This window comes from Myotis yumanensis, unplaced genomic scaffold, assembly GCF_028538775.1.
Source record: "Myotis yumanensis isolate MYYU_CA2020_CCGP unplaced genomic scaffold, mMyoYum1.0.hap1 SCAF_21, whole genome shotgun sequence".
In the NCBI taxonomy this organism is placed as follows: Eukaryota; Metazoa; Chordata; class Mammalia; order Chiroptera; family Vespertilionidae; genus Myotis; species Myotis yumanensis.
The window spans coordinates 16,496,738-16,518,096 of NW_027223772.1; the positions used below are offsets into that span (position 1 = coordinate 16,496,738).

General features: G+C 43.6%; 2 protein-coding genes across 2 annotated transcripts in view; one reads left to right on the top strand and one right to left on the bottom strand.

Annotated features, from left to right (window-relative positions):
- Positions 1-21,359, bottom strand: part of CENPP (centromere protein P) — a 258,055-nt gene that overhangs the window by 32,334 nt on the left and 204,362 nt on the right. The gene's annotated exons all lie outside the window — the stretch shown is intronic.
- Positions 1-21,359, top strand: part of ECM2 (extracellular matrix protein 2) — a 75,775-nt gene that overhangs the window by 16,953 nt on the left and 37,463 nt on the right. The window contains exon 2 of the mRNA XM_070400865.1: positions 10,113-10,425. Coding sequence (XP_070256966.1) covers positions 10,137-10,425 — 289 coding nt within the window. The 5' untranslated portion in view covers positions 10,113-10,136. The remainder of the gene's footprint in view (positions 1-10,112; positions 10,426-21,359) is intronic.

Genomic DNA, 21,359 nt, shown 5'->3' on the forward strand with positions numbered 1-21,359 from the left:
AGGCAGCTGGAAGCGAACATGAGGCTTGCTTGCTCCCGTGACTGCAGACTCCAACGTTCCCCGCCTGCCTTGCAGGCCTCTGAGCTGGCAGTTTGAAACACTCTAACAAATATAGCCAGCTGGGATCTCAGAGCTGGAGTTATACATTGTTTCGATTATAGAACGGCAAACAAACCAGCAGCGGAAGCCTCAGAGCTAGAGCCAGAGCTAAAGCTGGTCCAGAAGAAAAAAAAAAAAAAAGGAGTGGTTGGGAGCTTCAGTCAAAACCGCCAGCCTGAAAGCAGCCCTCAGCCCCTCACCCAGACTGGCCAGGCACCCGAGTGGGGACCCCCACCCTGATCCAGGACACCCTTCAGGGCAAACCAGCCGGCCCCCAGGCCTCTATTCTATATAGTAAAAGGGGAATATGCCTCCCAGCACCGGGATCAGCGGAGCCAAGAGGTCTCCTGGCACCAGATCAGCATGACAGGGTGCAGCGCCCAAACCCCCTGATCACCCTGCGGCTCTGTGTGTGACAGGGGGTGGCGCCCCAACCCCCCCTCCTCCATGGGCCCTGCTCTGTCTGTGACGGGGTAGAGCCATAACCTCCCAATCGGCCCTGCCCTGAGTGTGACAGTGGTGGTGCCCCAACCCCCTGATCTGCCTTGCTCTGTGTGTGACAGGGGGCGGTGCCCTAACTCCCCTATCGGCCCTACTCTGTGCGTGACGGGGGAGCTCCCCAACCCCCTGATGGGCCCTGCTCTGTGCATCACAGGGGGTGGCGCCGCAACCTCCCCATCGACCCTGCCTTGAGTGTGATAGGGGGCGGTGCCCCAACCCCCCAATCAGCCCTACCCTGAGCGTGACTGAGGGTGGCATCACAACCTCCCAATCCGCCCTGCTCTGTGCATGACAGGGGGCGGCGCCCCAACTCCCCAATCAGCCCTGCTCTGAGCCCGACCAGGGGCTGCACCTAGGGATTGGGCCTGCCCTCTGCCACCCATGAGCAGGCCTAAGCCAGCAGGTCGTTATCTCCCGAGGGGTCCCAGACTGCGAGAGGGCACAGGCCGGGCTGAGGGACCCCCCCCTTCCCCCCTGAGTGCACAAATTTTTGTGCACCGGGCCTCTAGTCCTATATAATAAAAGCCTTATGTGCAAATCGACTGAACGGTGGAACAACCGGTGGCTATGACATGCACTGAACACCAGGGGGTAGATGGTCAATGCAGGAGCTGCCCCCAGCCTGCAAGCCCCAAGCCAGCCAAGGTGGGTGCCAGCAGGGGCCCCCCGATCACCCCACCAGTCACCCCACAGATCAGCCCTAATCACCAGCCAGGCCTAGGGACCCTACCTGTGCATGAATTTTGTGCACCGGGCCTCTAGTTTTATATATTTAGATGCTCCTTTATTGAGTGCATATATGTTTACCAGGGTTATATCCTCTTGTTGGATTGATCCTTTCAGGATTATGTAGTGACTTTTGTTGTCTCTCGTGATGGCCACTCCCCCAGGTCAAAATCACCTGGATGGCACAGGTCTGTTGGAGAAAGATGTTTTCCGTAGCATGAGGGAATGACTCAGCAAAGGAAACTGGAGTGGCTGCCCTCCGAACACCAACACCAGCGCCCCCAACCCTGGACTCTCCTGACAAGGCTCCAGTCCACTCTGTCCTCCCTCTACTGGAGTCCAAAATGAGTGGCTGCACTCAAAATTTTGTGTTGGCCCTTTAAGAGGGTGCCTGCCTTTCCAGCAGTCTCTCACTGGCAGACAGCAATCCTGCTGCTTTACACAGCCAGGTGTTAGGTGGGCACCTTTCTCTGTTTGGTGCTCTGGGCTGGCGTTTAGACCTCAGGGTTCACAGTGGGCACCCCCCACAGCTGAGATATTCCTCCAGACCTTCAGTTGCTGACTGTGGTTCTCCATCCACTGCTTTCCCATCCCACCCTTCCTACCAGTCTCTGTGCTATCTTCACTTTCCACTCTTTGTTATAAAGTTTCTCTCCAGCTAGTCTTCAGTTGACTTTTCAGGGTGGTTTTTCTGTATTTTAGTTGTATTTCCAGTTTAGTCAATATTTGCTTTATATAGTAGGTGTACCAGTTAATAATGAGGATTTTGTAATCAAGGAAAACACGATAATTTCAAGAGAAACATTAAAAGTGCTTTATTCAAAGTAATGTCCATCGCTAGCTACACATTTCCCCCATCTTTCAGGTAATTTGTGGGTACTGTCCCAATAGAACTTTTCTTGTTTTGAGGCAAACCATTCAGAGACCCAATTTTCCATTTCTTCATACGTTTTGAAGTGCTGCTCAGAAAGTACTTGTGCCATCGATCAGAACAAGTGGTAATCCGAAGGAGCAAGGGCTGGTGAATACAGTGGGTGGGTTAATACTTCCCAGGCAAGATCTTTTAACGTGTCTTTAACTGGTTTTGAAGTGTGTGATGGTGCATCATCACGAAGCAAAATTACTTTGTCATGTCTTCTGGAACATTCTGGTCATTTCATGATCAAAGTGTGGTTCCAATTGATTATTTGTTGTTGGTAGCGATCAGTATTAATGGTTTCACCTGGTTTTAGAAGCTCATAATACACCACACCTTCCTGACCCCACCAAACCCAGAGCATTGTCTTCTTTCTGAAGCGATTTGGCCTTGTAGTCAATGTTGATGGTTGACCTGGATCAACCCATGATTTTGTGCATTTGGGATTCTCAAAGTAAATCCACTTTTCATCGCCAGTCACAACTCGATGCAAAAAAGACTTTCTTTTGTGCCATTGAAGCAACATTTTACTGATGACTTTTTGGTTTTCCATTTGTCTTTTGTTCAGTTGATGTGGCACGCATTTTCCTTCCTTTAAAATCTTTCCCATTGCTTGTAAATGATCGGAAATTGTTTGCTGAGCAACATTTAATCTTTCTGCAAGTTGTTTTTTGAGTTTGACATGCATCTTCATCCAATAATGCTTGTAATTGTTGGTCTTCAAACTTTTTCGGTTGACCTGGATGTTGTCTTTCACATCAAAACCATCAATTTTAAAGCATTTAAACCAGCATCCACAAGTATCTTGAGATGGAACATGTTCACCATAAGCTTCCCGAAGTATATGATAACTTTCAGCAGCACTTTTCTTCAAAATAAAGTAACGAATTAAAACTTCCCATAAATGCTTTTTGGCACAAAATTTGACATATTTAAGCATAAAAATATCTATGATGTTAACACCTTCAGCAAATTTGACATATGAAGTTTGAAGCTTGCTGTAAATACAACAAAATAGCATACATATCAAATGCATATATATCAACATGTGTAACTCCATCTATTGAAAAAAATCCGCATTACTAACTGGTATACCTAGTATTTAGGTGCTCCTGTATTGGATAAATATTTATAAGGGTTATATCCTCTTGTTGGATTGATACCTTGATCATTATGAAAAGTCCTTCTTTGTCTCCTATTACATACTGTTTTAAAATCTATTTTGTCTAATAGTTTTTACCCAATGGCCAGGGAAGTTTTATTAGAGTTTGGATGGTCACCGGGTGGGTTGACATGGCTCTCTTAGCACCCACACAGCAACTCCAAAGTTTCTCTGTAAACATCTTTATCTCTAAAATAAACAACCACTCCTCCCCCTCCAAAAAAACCCCCCAAACTATAAGTGGTGCTGTTTCTTTCTTATATGGCTCAAATAATTAAAATTTTTGGTAGATATACAAAAATCTATGAGGTTTTTTTTTTTTAAATTAAGTGCTCGCCTTCAATCTTTTTTTCCCCTTTATTGATTAAGATATTACAAATGTGTCCTTATCACCCCAATGTCTCCTCTCTTCACTGATACAGCTCCTAGGGCATTGGAAACTAAAGGGAAAATAAACAAATGGGACTACATCAAAATAAAAAGCTTCTGCACAGCAAAAGAAACCATCAACAAAACAACAAGAAAGCCCACTGCGTGGGAAAACATATTTGCCAATGTTATCTCTGATAAAGGTTTAATATCCAACATTTTCAGGGAACTCATACAACTTAACAAAGGGAAGAGAAACAATCCAATCAAAAAATGGGCAAAGGACCTAAATAGACACTTTTAGAAAGAGGACATTCAGAAAGCTGAGAGACATATGAAAACATGCTCAAAGTCACTAATCATCCGAGAGATGCAAATCAAAACAACAGTGAGGTACCATCTCACACCTGTCAGAATGGCTATCATCAACAAATCAACAAACGACAAGTGCTGGAGAGGATGCGGAGAAAAAGGAACCCTCGTTCACTGCTGGTAGGAATGCAAACTGGTGCAGCCACTGTGAAGAACAGTATGGAGTTTCCTCAAAAAACTAAAAATGGAACTCCCATTTGACCCAGTGATCCCACTTCTAGGAATATTTTATCTAATATTAAGTATTGCTAGCTTAGCTCGTTTTTTTCAAATTTCCATTTCCATGAAATATCTTTTTCCATCCCTTTACTTTCCATCTGAGTGTGATTTCCCAACTGAAATGGGACTCTTGTAGACAGCATTCGTATAGGTCTTGTTTTGTTATCCATTCGGCCACGTTACAGATTTGATTGGAGCATTTAATCCATTTATACTTAAAGTTATTATTGATAGGCATATAGCCATTTTATTAGTCATATATATGTCCTTTTTCGCCTTATTCTTCTTAGAAAAGCCCATTTAACATCTCTTATAGCATGGGTTTGGTGGTAATAAATTCCTCTAACTTTTTCTTATCTGGCCAGCTCTTTATCTTGACTTGAATTTTAAGTGATAACCTTTCTGGATAGAGTAGTCTTGGCTGTAGGTCCTTGCTTTTTATCACTTTGAATATTTCCTCCCAATCCATTATGGCCGGCAAAACTGTTGAGAAATCAGCTGACAGTCTTATGGGAGTTCTGCTGTATTTAAATAATTGCTTTTCTTTTTATGTTTTTAAGATTTTCTATCTTTAACATTTGGTATTTTAATTATGATGTGCCATGGTGTGGGACTCTTTGGGTCCATCTGTGCTTCTGGACTTGTATGTCTATATTTTTTGCCAGCTTAGGGAAGTTTTCAGTCACTATTTCTTCAAATAAGTTTTCAAAGCCCTTACTATCTCCTTCTGGTACACCTATGAAACAAATGATGTTATTCTTAATATCCCTTAAACTATCCTCTTTTAAAATTCCTTTTGCTATTCTGATTGTTTTTCACTACCTTGTCTTCCATAATATATACATTTTCCATCCTCTTAACTTTAACCTATTTAACCGATTTTCATCAAGCCTAAAAAGTGATTGGTCTTTATTTCTTTATATATAAACTAGAGGCTCGGTGCACAAAAATTTGTGCACTGGCGGGGGGGTATCCCTCAGCCCCACTTGTGCCCTCTCACAGTCTGGGACCCCTCAGGAGATAACAACCTGCTGACTTAGGCTCGCTCCCGGGTGGCAGAGGGCAGGCCCAATCCCCTAGGTGCCTGCCCTGCAGCCCCTGGTCAGGCTCAGAGCAGGGCCAATTGGGGGGTTGGGGCACCGCCCCCTGTCACACTCAAGGCAGGGTCGATGGGGAGGTTGCGATGCCACCCCCTGTCACACACAGAGCAAGGCGGATCAAGGGGTTGTGGCACCACGCCTGGCACAACCCCGGCCAATCCGGGGGTTGGGGCGCTGCCCCCTGTCACACACAGAGCAGGGCCCATCAGGGGGGTTGGGGCTCCATACCCTGTCACACACAGAGCAGGGCCGATCAGGGGGTTGGGGCGCCTTCCCCTGTCACGAACAGAGCAGGGCGGTTGGGAGGTTGTGGCCCCGCCCCATGTCACAAAAGAGCCGCAGGGCGATCGGGGGTTTGGGCGCTGCCCCCTGTCACGCTGCTCCAGGGGCCAGGAGGCCTCGAGGCTCCGGTGATCCGGTGCCGGGAGGCCTCGAGGCTCTGCTGATCCCGGTGCCGGGAGGCCTCGAGGCTCCGCTGATCCCGGTGCTGGGAGGCTCTGCTGATCCCAGGCCGGGAGGCCTCGTGGCTCTACTAATCCCAGTGCTGGGAGGCCTCGCGGCTCCGCTGATCCCAGTGCTGGGAGGCATATTACCCTTTTACTATATAGGATAGAGGCCTGGTGCACGGGTGGGGGCCGGCTGGTTTTCCCTGAAGGGTGTCCTGGATCAGGATGGGGGTCCCCCTTGGGTGCGTGGCCAGCCTGGGTGAGGGGATGATGGCTGTTTGCAGCTGGTCACACACCCTTCAGGGTGGGGGTCCCAACTGGGGTGCCTGGCCAGTCTGGGTGAGGGGCTGAGGGCCGTTTTCAGGCTGGCAGGTGATTGACGCTCCCAACCTCTCCTTTTTTTCTTTATTCTGGGATTTATTTACCTTCTATGGCTGTCACTGAAGCTGAGAGCCGGCTTTAGCTCTGAGGCTCGGCTCCAGCTCTGAGACCTCAGCTGCTGAAAGCAGGTTTCCGGGCTTTGTTTACCTTTTGTATTTGAAACTTTGTTGCAACTCCAGCTCTGAGATCCCGGCTGGCTGAAAGCAGGTTTCTGGGGATTGTTTAGCTTCTATATTTGCAACATAGTTGCTTAGACTGCAGCTCAGAGCTGGGCGGCGGCAGGCGGGGAACCTTGGCTTCCTCCGTCACTGGAGTAAGCAAGCCTCCTGTTCACTTAAGCTGCCTGGCTACCGGCCGCCATCTTGGTTGGCAGTTAATTTGGATATCTCGCTGATTAGCCAATGGGAAGGATAGCGAAGTTACGGTTAATTATCATGTTTCTCTATTATTAGATAGGATGTGCCTGTGCCTCCCTGGACACATACTGATCTGCTTGACATTTTTATTAGCCTTTTGTGTGTGCATGTGTTTCATTTTGGATAATTTCTAGAACTATGTTTTTAAGATCATTCATTTTTTCTGTAATGTCTAGTGTGCTATTTACCCCTTATCATGTAACTTTTTATCTCTCACATTGTAGTTTTCATCTTTAAAAGTTTGATTTGAATCTCTAGTATATTTCTTCTACCTTTTCAAACACATGAATATATTTATAGTAACTTTTAAAAATATATTTTATTGATTTTTTTATAGAGAGGAAGGGAGAGGGATAGAGAGTTAGAAACATCGATGAGAGAGAAACATCGATCAGTTGCCTCCTGCACACCTCCCACTGAGGATGTGCCCGCAACCAAGGTACATGCCCTTGACCGGAATCGAACCCAGGACCCTTCAGTCTGCAGGCCAACGCTCTATCCACTGAGCCAAACCGGTTAGGGCTATAGTAATTTTTAATAACCTACTTAGTAATCATGTCAGTTGAACCATTTTTGCAATGGTCTCAATAGACTGATTTTTCTCATCATTATGGGTCAACTCTTCCTGCTTGGGAGCCAGGTAAAAATTCTCAAGCACCATTAGGTGTTCTGGGAAATGGTAAATTATTGTAGATAGTATTGATTCTCTTGGAAATGCTAGTTCAGTGGAATCAATGCAGCTATTAGCTTAGGGTGAATTTTTTCCCCTCTGCTGTGCCAGTGTCCTGAGAACTCTGCCTGATTCTCTATGAAGTACAGGTTTTCCACTCTGATCGGTGGGTACACAAACTCTGCCGCCCAGGCTTTTTCAAGCCCCAGTGATTTTTCCTTCCTGGTAGTTGTTTCTCCAGCGTCAAGCAGTTTATTCATGCAGAGATGCTAGTCAGTACTCAGTACTCAGTGGAAGACTAGAGGTCTCTGGTGGCTTTCTGCGTAGCTCTCACCTTTCTGTACTCTGACCTGCAGACTCTTGCCTCTCTGGTGTCTCCAGACCTCCAGGTCTGTCTTTTCAACTGAGGCAGACTGTGGGGCTCAGCCTGGGCCCTCCCTGGGCTGTAGCCTAGGAAGGAACTCCCTCTAGGCAATAAGCAGGGGCTCACCTTGGATTTTGTGCCCCTCACCCCACCCCAGGATCCCTGTCTTATGCTGTTCCATGTCTAATATTTGAAAATGGTGTTTCAAGTTTTTGGTCAAATTTTCAGGTGGGAAGGTATATGTGGTCTATTACTCCATCTTGGCTGGCAGTAAAAGTCAGACTTGATAAGTCTCGTTACTAAATTGGAATGGCTGATAGTTCTCTCAGAAGTGACCATGACCCGTCCTTCAACTTCTCTGGGAGCTGCCCCTTCATGGATCCACTCTGATCACTAGTTGTCTAACTGGCAGGAGTGCTGGTAATGCAGGAATGGAAGCCCCCACAAAAGAGTGCTCCTACTCTTAACCTCTAGGTGATGCACCATATGGCAGAATGGAAAAAAGATGTCAGTGGGGGGAAAATGTCAGGGAATGACATTTGTACAGAGGCAAAGAACCCAGGGTGGCAACTCTGTTTTTGCTATAATCATTATAGGTTTTTACGGAGAAGCTCACAATATTTGGCTGGACTTGACATTGGTCATCTCCACTTTATATACATTTGAGTGGTAGGCACTGTGATAGGGAAGGCCTTCTTTGCCTCAAGTACACAATCTTCTCTTCAGATGCTCTTGGGGTCCCCACAGCCTTCCCGAGGTTTGGAAGCAGATAGGAGCGTCTGGATGTCAGCAGGCCACTCTTACCCAGAAAGGCTGAGTCACATGCTTAGAGGGTCACTTGTTATTTCCTAAGGTCCCACCACGGTTGCTGGCTGACAAGCTCTGTGCCACTGTTGGCCGTTTGAGCTCTCAAAGTCCCTCCAGGGCAGTTTGAAGTTCTAATCTTTGTAGCAGCAGCACCTGGAGCCTTTCCCATCCCTGGTCTTCACCAGCCAAAGTGATGTTTTCTGAAATATAACAGGTTTGTTCTGGTTGACAGAGATGAACACGGGGACTGTGAGGAGTGGGATACACTTGGAGGATCCTGGGTCCTTAGGATTGCTGGGGTTTCAGGTTCTCCTCCTCATACCCTGGCTGTGTGCAGAGGGCAGTTGATCAGAGTACTGACAGTGAGGGAACCTGGGAAGAGTGCAAGGGAGGAACTGCCAGCGGAGGTGAGGGTGGGGTGCTACTCGCAGCTCAGACAGAAAATGGACTCTGCACAAACCCTCTGCAGGTCAGAGTGTATGGCCGGGTGATCCTCCAACAAAGCCCCTGTAATCACCTTTGAAGGGTTTCTCTTTACCTGTCCCTGCACCTGACTTTACAGAGCCTGGGACATCCTGCCCGACGACAACACTGCTGTCACAGTCTTCTCACCCAGAGCACTGAGGTGTTTCTCAACTACGCTTCTCAGCTTCCCCACGTGCAGGGCCCTGTGCTGCTCTTGAGACCAGCTAATTGAGAGTTACTTTTGCCCCTTACCTCTTTATAATTGATGCTACTTCCCCTTATTATGATTTTTAAAAACATATTTTTTATTGATTTCAGAGAGGAAGGGAGAGGGAGAGAGAGAGAGAGAAACATCATTGATCGGCCGCCTCCTGCACGCCCCCACACTGGGGATGGAGCCTGCAACCCAGGCATGTGCCCTTGACCAGGATCAAACTGTGACCTCCTGGTTCCTAGGTTGACACTCATCCACGGAGCCATGCAGCCAGGCCCCTGTTATTTTTATATAGTGCAATCATGTCCCTCCCTCAACAATAAAATTATAAAGCTATTAGAGAATAAAGAACAAAGAAGAGCAGGGAAAATGGATTTTAGATAGTGTCGGTAACAAAATGACTTGGCAGACAGGTGGAAAGAAATCTCCTGAGGACCTTGGAAATCCTACAACTCAGCGCTCCAGGGAAGGGTTGGCAAACTGACCCAGGCACCACGTCTGACCCACCGCCTGTTTTGATAAACAGAGGTTTATTGGCGTAGAGTCACACTCATCTGTGTACAGACTGTCTGCTTTCGTGCTACAATGGCTTTGGGGAGTAGTTATAACAGAGAACATATGACCTGTGAAGCCTAAAATATTTACTGTTTGGTCCTTTATAGAAAAAGTCTGCTCCTGCCTGGTCAGGAAACAAAAATATTAGAAGTCTGATTCTGATGGAAAAATTCTGAATTCTGACTTGGCAATAATACTGAAGCACAGATTCCATGTATCATATGTGATATTTCTCAAAGACTGCTGCTGAGGCATATAGGCAATTAGTCAGTTTTCAGATGTAAAAATTTGGTCATCATTAACTCGGGAATTGTTTCATTCTCATTTTAGAAACTAGATGGTGAAAACGCAAGCATGAAGTTTGCAGGTTTGTCTTGTGTTTTTCTGCTTATCATTTTTCAAATTGACTTTGTACAAAATGATGAAAGTCCTAGGAAGCAAAGGAGGAAGATGTATTACAGAAGACTGAAGAAAAGTTCTTCGCCTAACCACAGGTCCAGCAGACAGCCTAGAATTCAGCAAACAACAGTGGTGATGCCAGCGGCGGCACTTCCCATGGTTAACTCGCATTCTAGCACAGAGGAGGAGTTTGAGTCCTTTTTAACTTTTCCTGGAGTAGAATCAAGCTACAATGTGCTACCAGGTAAGAAAACAGTACTAGAGAGAGAGAGAGAGAGAGAACCTCCATGAAGATAATTTTTAAAAATTAAACTTATCTTTTGGTTTAATCTATGAAGAAATTTTGAATTAATTTTAAAAATCATGCATAGAATCCATTTATAAAAGTATTGGAAAATAGATAATTAGTTGTCCTACAACTATATTTATAAAACCATAGTTACTATTTTGTTTTATTTCTTTCTAGCCTGTTTACTATGCAATGTATTTTAGTTGTAATCATAACAAAGATAATATACATATAAATTTGTAAACTGCTTTTTAACTTTCTATATTACCTAAGATATAGAAATAAATGATACAGATGATTCTATAAAAATGTATATTAATTTTAAATCAATTTATTTAAGTGTCGGTAACAAAATGACTTGGCAGAATGGAATTAAGCTATTGTATTTTATATAGACTAAATTACTGAAGTTTTTTATAATTTCATTAAAAATTATTTTCATTTATTTCAGAGAGGAAGGGAGAGGGAGAGAGAGATAAAAACATCAACAATGAGAGAGAATCACTGATGTTTCTGCAGGCCCCACACTGGGAATCAAGCCCACAACCCAGGCAGGTGCCCTGACCAGGAATCGAATCGTGACCTCCTAGTTCACAGGTCAATGCTCAACCACTGAGCCACGCCAGCAGGCCTAAATTATTGAATTTTTAAAGGCTGAAAAGATTGGAAATTCTGTCAAATATTTCAACTAGCCATTTTTAAGAACACTTTAGTATAATGATTTCAAAGTCCACATTTTTGCAGATTTAGAAGAAAAAAAATAATTATATTGTACATATTACCTTTACATAAAATTTCAAAAGACGTAAGGCAATAACACTACATAATATTCTGTGGTCAACACTTCATATATTGTCTCAAGGAAACCAAATGCTTCTACATGATGGATGGTATTTCTACGAAGTTAACGGAAATAACAAAATGTCCATGAAAATATACAACTTAGATCACATTTACAGGATGACCAGGAAAAGTCAAAGGCATGATGCTGACACTGTCCCCAGCTGCTCAAGCATGAGGAGCCCCGCGTCCCTCGCATAAAGGACCGACACCCACCATTGGCAGCACAGTGGTGGAGAGCAGTGTGCGTGATGTGATCTCAAAGCTGCTTACAAATATGTAATGGAGGCAAGTTTGCGTAACAACACATAGATATATATAAACATTTCTCAATTGTCCTAAAATGCTTTCCAGTGGTTTTATAGCACTTTTTTAAAAAAAATTGCAGCTAAATGAAATAATAAAAAACTTGCCATTTTAACATTATAAAGTGTACAATTCAGTGGTACTTAGTAAACTCACAATGCTGTGTAACAATGATCGCTATCTAATTCCTGACCAAAAGGAAATTCCAAAATATTAAGCAGTTGCTCCCCCTAACCCAGCCCTGGCAACTACTGAACTGTCTCTAAAGTTTTCAAACTCTGGATACTTCATATGAAAGGAGTCATCTGCAGCCATTGGTGTTTGGCTTCTTCCACTTTGTTCCTAACTTTTGGCTACTGTGAATAGGAAGCTATAAATGCCTGTAAACAAGTTTCTATTTGAACTCCTGTTTTCAATATTCTTGGGTATATAGAGGTGGAACCTAGAAGTGGAACATGGGGTACCTAGGAGCTGGGCCATATGGAAATTCTATGATTAATTTATTAAGGAACCACCAAATGTTTTCAACAAAGGTGACAGACACCATTTTATATACCTACAAGCAATGTTCAAAGATATCAATTTCTCTGTACCCCTGCCAACGTTTGTTATTTCCCATTTTTTAAAATACAGCCATTTTGTGGATATGAAGTTTTATTTTACTGTGTATTTCCCCAATGACTAATGATGTTGACCATCTTTTTATGTGCTTATAGTCCATTGTACATCTTCTGAGAAATGTCTATTCAAGTCCATTGCTCAATTTTTTACTTGGGTTGTCTTTCTGTCGTTGTTATGAGAGTTCTTTATGTATGCTGTGGCTATGAGGCCTTTATTAGAGAATGATTTGCAAATATTCTCTGCCATTGTGTATGCTGTCCTTTTACTTTCTTGATTATGTCCTTTGACGTATCAACATTTTAATTTTGTTAAAGTCCAATTTATCTGTTTTTTGTTGCTGGGCTTTTGGAATAATATCTAAAAACCCACAGTCATGAAAATTTACACCTATGTGTTCTTCTATGAGTATTGTAGTTTTAGCACTTATATGTATGTCGTTGATCCATTTTGAGTTAATTCTTATATTTGGAGTGAGGTAGGAGACAACTTCATTCTTTTGCATATGGATGTCCAGCTGTCCCAGCACAACTTGTTAAAGAGACTATTTTTCCCCCTACTTAACGGTCTTGGCCCTCTTGTCAAAATTCATTTGACCAGAGATTAAAAATGGCGGCAGAGGAGGAGAAACCAAGATGGCGGCATAGGTAAACACTGAAAATTGCTGCCTCCAACTACAACTTCAAAAATACAACTAAAAGACAAAACGGACATCATCCAGAACCACAGGAAGGCTGGCTGAGTGGAAATTCTACAACTAGAAGGAAAGAGAAAAGCACACTGAGACTCAGAGGAGCTGCGGAAGTGCAGAGGTACGGAGGCGCACGCGGAAAGGGCTGGCAACGGAGGAAGCAGTTGTCTTTTTCAAGCTCCTGATGGCCCAACTTCAATTCCGGGCTAGTCTCTGGGGACCCAGACTCATAGGGGGAGAAATTGAATGTCTGGCATCCGGTAGAACTCGAGGGCGGCTTTCTCTCAGAGGTACTTGCAGCGATTACCACGGGACACAGACCAGGGGCCTCTTGGGGCAGGCCTGAGGATCAGCCATAGCTGTTTGCTCCACCCTGCTGATTCCCTGAGACCCCGCTCCACCCAAGCTGCCAGCAGAGGCTTTTGCATATGAATGGCCTGGCCCTTTGCAATCTAAAATTACCTAACAAACTGCAGCTAGGTCAGAGAGACCCAGAACATCCGAAAGAAGGCCCAAGGCCCCATAGCAGCTTGCACTGCTTCACAGCTGGGCCTCATCTGGGCACCTCAAAACCCCAAACAAAGAAGAGGAATCTGCAGATCTCTCCATAGCTCCTGCTGGGTAGCCTCAGGCAGAGGCTAAATTAGTACCTCCTTAGAGATCCAAGAGCCAGTGTACCCAGTGGTCAGATTGGGACCATCCAGATTACAACTCCTCAGATCCATAAGGGACACACTCAGGGGGCAGACTCAGTGAGCACCAAAGCCCCACTGAAGCAAGTCTTGCCCCAGAAGGGTGTCTCCAGCACAGAAGTTCTCCCACTGTAGACACAGCTGATTCTCACAGCCAATTGACCTGGAGGTCAATTCCTTCTAGTGATACCTACAACAATCAAGGCTTAACTACAACAAGACTGTGCACAAAGCCCACAAAGGGGTGCACCAAGAGTGTCCACCTCAGGTAATTGGGGAGGCTGAGCCACTGGGCCCTATAGGACACCTAGCGCAGAAAGCCACTCTATCAACACAGGGAAGCATAAAAAATGCGGAGACAAAGAAACAGGTCACAAATGACAGAAATGGAGGAAAGCAAACTGCAGGATATAGAGAAACCACAGATAAATTTAGTGAGACCCTCAAGAAATCTAGTGAGACCCTCGAGGTTATGAAAAAGGACCAACTAGAAATTAAGCATACACTGACTAAAATAAAGGATATTATGCAGAGTTCCAACAGCAGTGTAGAGGATGGCAAGAATCAAGTCAAAGATTTGAAATACGAAGAAGCAAAAAACACCCAACTGGAAAAACAAAAAGAAAAAAGAATTCAAAATTATGAAGACAGTGTAAGGAGCCTCTGGGACAACTTCAAACGTACCAACATCCGAATTATGGGGGTGCCAGAAGAAGAGAGAGAGCAAGATATTGAAAACCTCTTTGAAGAAATAATGACAGAAAACTTCCCCTACCTGGTGAAAGAAATAGACTTCCAAGTCCAGGAAGCGCAGAGAACCCCAAACAAAAGGAATCCAAAGAGGACCACACCAAGACACATCAAAATTAAAATGCCAAGAGCAAAAGACAAAGAGAGAATCTTAAAAGCAGCTAGAGAAAAAAAGTCAGTTACCTACAAGGACGTATCCATACGACTGTCAGCTGATATCTCAACAGAAACTATGCAGGCCAGAAGGGAGTGGCAAGACATATTCAAAATGATGAATACTAAGAACCTACAACCAAGATTATTCTACCCAGCAAAGCTATCATTCAGAATTGAAGGTCCCGATTCAAAAAGAGTGCCGAGTCCTCAGTTGCCAGCCCTTGCAGCGTGCCCCTCCGTACCTCTGCACTTTACTTCCGCAGCTCCTCTGAGTCTCAGTGTGCTTTTCTCTTTCCTTCTAGTTGTAGAATTTCCACTCAGCCAGCCTTCCTGTGGTTCTGGATGATGTCCGTTTTGTCTTTTAGTTGTATTTTTTAATGTGTTGTGGGAGGCAGCAATTTCCGGTGTTTACCTATACTGCCATCTTGGTTTCTCTCAGGCACCCTCTTAAAGGGCCAAAACACAAAATTTCCTGTGGATTCACCTACCATGTGCTCTGCCAGAGGGAGGGCAGAGTGGACTGGAGCTGTGTGAGCAGAAGCCAGGATTGGGGGCTCTGGGTTTAGAGCTCAGAATGCAGACACCCCTGTTTCTTGTGCTGAGTCATTCCCTCACACTGCAGAGGTCATCTTTCTCATGCAAACATTTGCCTTGCCTGAGAGGAAGACAGTTGACCCATCCTATTGGAAAATACCTTGCCCTGAGGCCATGTAAGAGACTAAAAATAACAATTAGCTTCCAGGCAGAAGCAACTGCCCCACCCTGTTGCATGCGGCCATTCAAGTGGAATCCTATCAATCTGTAGGCAGAGGGAACTCTCAGCAAGATGGCGGCGATATAGGCAGACGCGTCCCAGGTCTTGTCCCGGAGCAAACGGAGTAAGCAGCTGAAACTAATAACACCCACCCCGAATTGGCAAATTTACTCAGCTGGTGAGACGGTTTGCAGCCGGGAGGGGCAGACCTCCCCTGGAAAGGTTAAAAACCAGGGATCTGGGCAGGAAAGTTTGCCAGACCTGAGCCCAGAGGGTCGGAGGGAGACCGCATGGCAGACAGTCGCGTCTCTTGGGACAGACACAGACCCTGACCAGGGTAAGGAGTTCCGCGGGTTTGCTGGCGCCAGATTTGAGATTTGGATTTTGTGATTGCGGAGAACTGAGACTAAAGGGGGCATCCTGAGGAACTGATCAGACCATGCAGTGCCCATAAGAGAGGAGCGTTTCCCAGACCATGCAGTGCTGGTAAGAGAGGAGCGTTTCCCAGACCGCAGATCCAAGCAACAGCAGCCCCCTGATCACCGCAGCCTCCTGATCACCACAGCCTCCTGATCACCACACCCTCTGTCTGTGGAACAGCAGCTGTACGTGAAGCCTCCCCCCACCAGCCAGAAGAGCCAACACAGCTGTGAACAACACCCACCAGAGGAGCTGCTGCCAACTGGAAAGCAGCTGCTACCGCAACCGTCTGAGCAGCAACCACAACCCAAGGAGCCCCTGCCACCCAGGGAGCAGCCACTGAACATCTCAACATCTACATATGTCAGCGAGATCAAACATGGGTAGGCAAAGAAACCCCCAAAGGAAAGAAAAGGAGGACTCGCCAGAAAAGCAGCTAAGTGAGACAGAGATATGCAATATGACGGAAAAAGAATTCAGAATAAGGTTCCTAGAGTACATGCACCAGATGTTCAAGAAGCAAGAAGAAACAGATGAAAAACTCAACTACTTATGCAAGAAGCTAGAAGAAACAGATGAAAAAATCAACAACTTAAGTAAGTCCCAAGAAGAAATGAAGAGTGACATAGCTTCAATAAAAAACTCCATTGAAAGTATCAACAGTAGACTGGGAGAAGCGGAGGACCAAATTAGTGAATTAGAAGACAAGGAAGCAAAACACACTCAAACTGTACGGCAAATGGAGAAAAAAATTAAAAGACAGGAGGAGAGCCTAAGGGAGCTTTGGGACAACATGAAACGAAACAACATACGAATAATAGGGGTGCCAGAACAACAGAAAGATGAACATGGATTAGAAAACCTATTCGAAGAAATAATATCAGAAAACTTCCCTGAGGTGGGGAAGAAAAAAGTCACACAAGCCCAGAGAGTCCCAAACAAGGTGAACCCGAAAAGACCCACACCAAGACACATCATAATTACCATGGCAAATGTTCAGGATAAAGAGAGAATCTTACAGGCTGCAAGAGAGAGACGGAAAGTAACATACAAGGGATCTCCCATTAGATTATCAAATGATTTTTCAACAGAAACACATCAGGCCAGAAAAGAATGGACGGAAATCTACAAAGTGATGCAAAGCAAAGGACTGAATCCAAGAATACTCTATCCAGCAAGGCTATCATTCAAAATTGAAGGGGAAATAAGAAGCTTCACAGACAAAAAAGGGCTAAGGGAGTTTATCACCACCAAGCCAGCCATGCAAGAAATGCTAAAGGGACTGGTGTAAAAAGAAGAAATATCAAGCTCAGAAAGAAAACAGCCACACACACACACAAAAAGAAATGGCTACAAACAAGTACCTTTCAATAATAACTTTAAATGTAAATGGACTAAATGCTCCAACCAAAAGACATCGAGTGGCTGAATGGATAAAAAAACATGACCCATACATCTGCTGTCTACAAGAGACCCACCTCATTAGAAGGGACTCACACAGACTGAAAGTGAAGGGATGGAAAAATATCTTTCACGCAAATGGAAAGGAAAAGAAAGCTGGGGTAGCAATACTTATATCTGACAAAATACATCTCAAAGTGAAGGCCATAACCAGAGATAAGGAAGGCCACTTCATAATACTAAAGGGATCAATACAACAAGAAGATATAACCCTGGTAAACATATATGCACCCAATGCAGGAGCACCCACATACATAAGAAAACTTCTGGAAGATATCAGGGGAGAGATCGACAACAATACAATCATAGTAGGGGACTTTAATACACCACTGACATCACTGGATAAATCCGCTAGACAAAAACTCAGCAAAGAAACAGCAATCCTAAATGACTCACTAGATCAGATGGACTTAATTGACATCTTCAGAACACTTCACCCCACAGCTGCGGAATATACATTCCTCTCAGGTGCTCATGGGACATATTCAAAAATAGACCACATATTGGGTCACAAGCAAAGTCTCCACAAATTCAAGAAGATTGAAATCATAAAAAGCTTCTTCGCAGACCACGATGGCATAATGTTAGAAATAAACTACAATAAAAACAACCCAAAATACTCAAACACTTGGAAGCTGAATAGCATGTTATTAAATATTGATTGGGTTACCGATGACATCAAAGAAGAAATCAAAAACATCCTGGACACTAATGACAATGAAAACGCAACAATCCAAAACCTCTGGGACACAATGAAAGCAGTCCTGAGAGGAAAGTTTATAGCTCTACAGGCCTATCTCAAAAAACAAGAAAAAATGGTAGTCAATCATCTAACTCTACAACTCAAAGAATTAGAAAGAGAGCAACAAGAAAACCCCAGAGTGAGCAGAAGGAAGGAGATAATAAAGATTAGAGCAGAAATCAATGAAATAGAGACCAAAAAAACAATACAGAAAATCAATGAAACCAAGAGCTGGTTCTTTGAAAGGATAAACAAGATTGACAAACCACTAGCCAGGCTCACCAAGAAGCAAAGAGAGAGGTCCCAAATAAACCAAATCAGAAATGATAGAGGCGAAATAACAACAGACCCCACAGAAATACAAATGATTGTTAAACAATACTATGGGCAACTCTACTCCAACAAACTAGACAACCTGGAGGAAATGGACAAATTCCTAGAAAAATACAACATTCCAAAACTCAATCAGGAAGAATCTAAAAACCTCAATAGGCCAATAACTATGGAAGAAATTGAAGCAGTCATCAGAAAGCTTCCAGCAAACAAAAGCCCAGGGCCAGACGGCTTCACAGGGGAGTTCTACCAAACATTCAAGGAAGAACTAAAACCTACCCTCCTCAGACTACTACAAAAAATTCAAGAGGAAGGAACGCTTCCAAGCTCATTCTATGAAGCCAGCATCACCCTAATACCAAAACCAGATAAAGACATCACAATGAAAGAGAATTACAGGCCAATATCCCTCATGAACATAGATGCCAAAATCCTCAACAAAATCTTAGCAAATCGGATCCAGCAGTACATCAGAAGGATCATACACCATGACCAAGTAGGATTTATCCCAGAGATGCAAGGATGGTACAACATCCGTAAATCAATAAATGTGATACATCACATAAACAAATTGAAAGAAAAAAACCACATGGTCATATCAATTGATGCAGAAAAAGCATTCGACAAAATCCAACACCCATTTTTGATAAAAACTCTCAGAAAGGTGGGAATAGAAGGATCATACCTCAACATAATAAAAGCCATATATGACAGGCCCACAGCCAACATCATACTCAATGGACAAAAACTAACACCATTTCCCCTAAGAACAGGAACAAGACAGGGATGCCCACTCTCACCACTCCTGTTCAACATAGTACTGGAAGTATTAGCCATTGCAATTAGGCAAGAAGAAGAAATAAAAGGCATCCAAATTGGAAAAGAGGAAGTAAAACTGTCCTTATTTGCAGATGACATGATATTATACATACAAAACCCTAGAGACTCCATCAAAAAGCTACTAGACTTAAGACATGAATTTGGCAATGTAGCAGGATACAAAATTAACCCCAAGAAATCTGAGGCATTACTATACACCAATAGTGAACTTTCAGAAAGGGAGATCAGAAAAACAATCCCATTTACCATCGCACCAAAAAAATTAAGATACCTAGGAATAAACTTAACTAAAGAGGTTAAAGACCTCTACTCAGAAAACTACAGGACGTTGAAAAAAGAGATAGAGGAAGACATAAACAGATGGAAGAACATACCATGTTCTTGGATTGGTAGAATCAACATCATTAAAATGTCCATACTACCCAAAGCAATCTATACATTCAACGCACTTCCCATTAAAATACCAATGGCCTTCTTCAAAGATCTAGAACGAACTCTCCAAAAATTCATCTGGAATAAAAAAAGACCCCGAATAGCTGCAACGATCCTGAGAAAGAACAAAGTAGGTGGGATCTCAATGCCAGATATCAAGCTGTATTACAAAGCCACTGTTCTCAAAACTGCCTGGTACTGGCACAAGAACAGACATATAGATCAGTGGAATAGAATAGAGAGTCCAGAAATTAGCCCGAACCAATATGCTCAATTAATTTTTGACAAAGGAGGCATGAACATACAATGGAGCCAAGATAGTCTCTTCAATAAATGGTGTTGGGAAAATTGGACAGATATATGCAAGAAAATGAAACTAGACCACCAACTTACACCATACACAAGAATAAACTCAAAATGGATAAAGGACTTAAATGTACGACAGGAAACCATAAAAATTCTAGAAGAATACAAAGGCAACAAAATCTCAGACATATGCCAAAACAATTTCTTCACTGATACAGCTCCTAGGGCAGTTGAAACTAAAGAGAAAATGAACAAATGGGACTACATCAAAATAAAAAGCTTCTGCACAGCAAAAGAAACCATCAACAAAACAACAAGAAAACCCACCTCGTGGGAAAACATATTTGCCAACGTCATATCTGATAAGGGCTTAATCTCCAAAATTTATAGGGAACTCATACAACTTAACAAAAAGAAGATAAACAATCCAATCAAAAAATGGGCAAAGGATCTAAATAGACACCTTTCAAAAGAGGACATTCAGAAAGCCAAGAGACATATGAAAACATGCTCAAAGTCACTAATCATCCGAGAGATGCAAATCAAAACAACAATGAGGTACCATCTCACACCTGTCAGAATGGCCATCATCAACAAATCAACAAACGACAAGTGCTGGAGAGGATGTGGAGAAAAAGGAACACTTGTGCACTGCTGGTGGGAATGCAGACTGGTGCAGCCACTATGGAAGACAGTATGGAGGTTCCTCAAAAAACTGGAAATGGAACTCCCATTTGACCCTGTGATCCCACTTCTAGGAATATATCCCAAGAAACCAGAAACACCAATCAGAAAGGATATATGCACCCAGATGTTCATAGCAGCACAATTCACCATAGCTAAGATCTGGAAACAGCCTAAGTGCCCATCAGTAGATGAATGGATTAGAAAACTGTGGTACATCTACACGATGGAATACTATGCTGCTGTTAAAAAGAAGGAACTCCTACCATTTGCAACATCATGGATGGAACTGGAGAGCATTATGCTAAGTGAAACAAGCCAGTCAATGAAGGAAAAATACCGCATGATCTCACTCATTCATGGATAATAAAGACCATTACAAACTTTTGAACAATAATAGATACAGAGGCAGAGCTGCCTCAAACTGATTGTCAAACTGCAGTGGGAAGGCCAGAGAGAGTTGGGGGGCAGGGGGGAGGGGAGTAAGAGATCAACCGAAGGACTTGTATGCATGCATATAAGCATAACTAATGGACATAAGACACTGGGGGGTAAGGGAGGGTAGGGGTTTGTCAAGGGCGGGGGGAAAAAAAATCTGTAGGCAGAGGTAGGCTCTGGAGGCTTTAAGTCTTTGCCTGATATAATTAGTCAGAAACAGCGTTTGACACTGTCCTGCACTGGAGATTGAGAGGCATAATGGATCTACCTAATACATAGCCACAAATCCAAAGAGACAGCCAAATGAGGAGCTAGAGAAACAACTCCAAATGAAAGAGCAACAGAATTCTCCAGAAGAAGAGATAAATGAAGCAGGGATAAAAAATTTATATGAAACATAGAATTCAGAGTAATGATGGTAAAGAT